Here is a 2339-nt window from a genome sequence, read left to right on the forward strand (position 1 = left end):
TTTTTAAAAAATAAAAAAAAAAACACAGAAGTTCAACAGGGTTTTTTTTTTTTGTTTTTTTTTTTTTTTTTTTTTTTTTGCTTAAACTGAAAGATTTGAGCATGAAAAATACAATAAAATCAGATCATTATGTGTGTAATATTAAGTTCAAATCTGAAAACATTAAATGATTGTTGGCGAGTGCTAGAATCAAAAAGTGCGATTGAATGTTTGCATTAAATTAGAACCTATGGTAAACATTACACATTTCAATTCTTAACCTAAAGTAATGCACTGTTGGTCAGAAGTGTGTTTTGGTATGCATTTATTAAGAAAACTTAACTTGACTTGAACTTGCCTCTCAAAGACTTGAGTCATGATTTAGATGTAGGAAAAATGACTTGTGAATATCTAATTCAAATTTAAGTCTTTTGAGGAAAATTTGAGCTTTATAACTAAGTTAGATGAGTTAGATATTAGAGAAATACAAAGGAAACTGTATTTTTAAGGATTTGTCTGTGGTTTATTTAGACTGCGAGAGAGCAAGAGGGGCCAAAACTGTCAGTAGAAATGAAAACGGCTAAACTGAGTTCATCTTACCTTGTTTAGCATTCGTGCATTTAGCAGCCCAGGTGCAGAAAGTCACCAATTCACACAGAGTTAAAATGTTCAGTCTTTCACTCAAACACAATAGACAAAGCATGGATTTTAGAGTGGGGAGGCTCTTTGTATTTTAGTGTTCACGTTGGAGACCACATGTTGATTTAAGGCTTTTTTAAAAGGTGAAGTGGGTGTGAAACTTGGCTTTGGAAAACACAAAAAGGTAAACAAGAATTATTGCTTTACTCCCAACAGCCTTGACAGGTTCTTTGTGAATAAGGCTGCAACTTAAAAGAAAAATCTTCAAAAGGTGACAGATGCTACTTATCTGTTCTCCACTCTTAATTGGCTTCGTTGGATGTTTACCTCGGCTGTCATTTATTCCCCAGGATAGTTGTCGTGCACCACTAATTTTGTATTCATCTTCTGAGTTTCTGAACTTATATTGTGTCAAACTCCCAACGAGACTCGCCGTCTTTAACGTTTAAACTGCTCTCCTTTCGTCTGCAGCAACTGGTTTCGGCAGTTCGTGCTGGAGTGAATCCATCGTCAAATTTATCCAATCAGACGAGCCTGTGGGACCTCAGTTCCTCCTTCTTCTTTGCCGGGACCGTAATCACCACAATCGGTAGGAAGAATGGTTTCTAACTGAAGAGAAAATAGCACCTGTTGTTTTCTGAGTCCTGAAAATTAAAAAAAGAACAAAAAAAAAAAAAAAAATATTTTCCCCTTTTAGAGAGTAGAAGCATGGCAGAATAACTGTGTAATTTCAAGGACCATTTTGGCATGAAATTGCACCTGCACACACAAATTAGAGTCACATCAGCTCCTGTCCAAGGTTGCACAATGACTGCACTCCAGCAACAGTTGCAAAAAACTCATTTCCTCTACGAGATTGCACTTTGATTTGCTCTTTCACTTCCACCACAGACTGAATGGAGCCTATTTAACATCAGTAAGACAACGAAAACAATATATTCAACATAACTGACAGATGAATGACCGAACCACAAGGATAGCGAACTTCTCTCTGAATCTAGCCTCAGTTTGGTCATCCATTTGTCCAACTGAAGAGAATTTCCACTAAGTGATTTTTGCTCCTTGCAAGGTTTAAAATGTTATCGCAGTTCTTTGCAACAGAGCTAATATCCTGTTCATTCACAGCAACAAAAGTTAAATGCAGGACTCAAATTATAATTAGAGCACATTACCCTTTATCTGAATGCCACAGGCTGAAAATCCACCATGCTTCCCATCTTTTTTTACACAATTTGTCCCCTCTTTGTGTCATCTGCAGCTGTAAGAGCTTACTAATCAGGGGAAAAAAAAGTAACAGCTCACACAAGCACCCTCCTTACAGACTCTTGCACATACATACACACACACGCGCGCACACACACATTCTGACAGCTCATCTGGCTTTTCCAATTGGACCTTGACAGATTGCAGTGTCTGTTCAGTGGGTTGTCCATTTCACATCTCCAGCGCCCTGTCAAAGCTCAGTCTCTAATGAGGAAATTAAATGCACTAAAGTGTAATGAACTGATTTGGCTATCAGCTTGGAAATAAGAGTGTGCTTGGATTTTCACATGAATGGCCATAATGTGTAGGCAGAGCGTGTTCTCGATGAGCGCTGTAGTATCAAACGATACAACCCACATGCAGCCCAGACTCTCACCAGAAGCATTTCCAGTTTCCCAGTGTGTGTTGCGCAATGGAGAAGTCATGTTTCTTTTTTTTTTTTTTTTTTTTTTTTTTTT

The 2339-nt window shown here is 37.6% G+C and overlaps 1 protein-coding gene across 4 annotated transcripts in view; it reads left to right on the plus strand.

Moving 5' to 3' along the window:
- LOC106957408 (potassium channel subfamily K member 2) overlaps positions 1-2339 on the plus strand; it is a 34716-nt gene that overhangs the window by 12998 nt on the left and 19379 nt on the right. For all 4 annotated transcript variants that reach the window (XR_001426943.1, XM_015048741.1, XM_015048739.1 and 1 more), the window contains exon 3: positions 1090-1207. Coding sequence is in view for 3 of the 4 variants with exons in the window: in XM_015048741.1 (XP_014904227.1) it covers positions 1090-1207 (118 nt within the window). In the remaining variant the exon portion in view is untranslated. The remainder of the gene's footprint in view (positions 1-1089; positions 1208-2339) is intronic.

The sequence above is a fragment of the Poecilia latipinna genome, unplaced genomic scaffold, assembly GCF_001443285.1.
Source record: "Poecilia latipinna isolate Pla-1442-1.1 unplaced genomic scaffold, P_latipinna-1.0 Scaffold901, whole genome shotgun sequence".
NCBI lineage: Eukaryota > Metazoa > Chordata > Actinopteri > Cyprinodontiformes > Poeciliidae > Poecilia > Poecilia latipinna.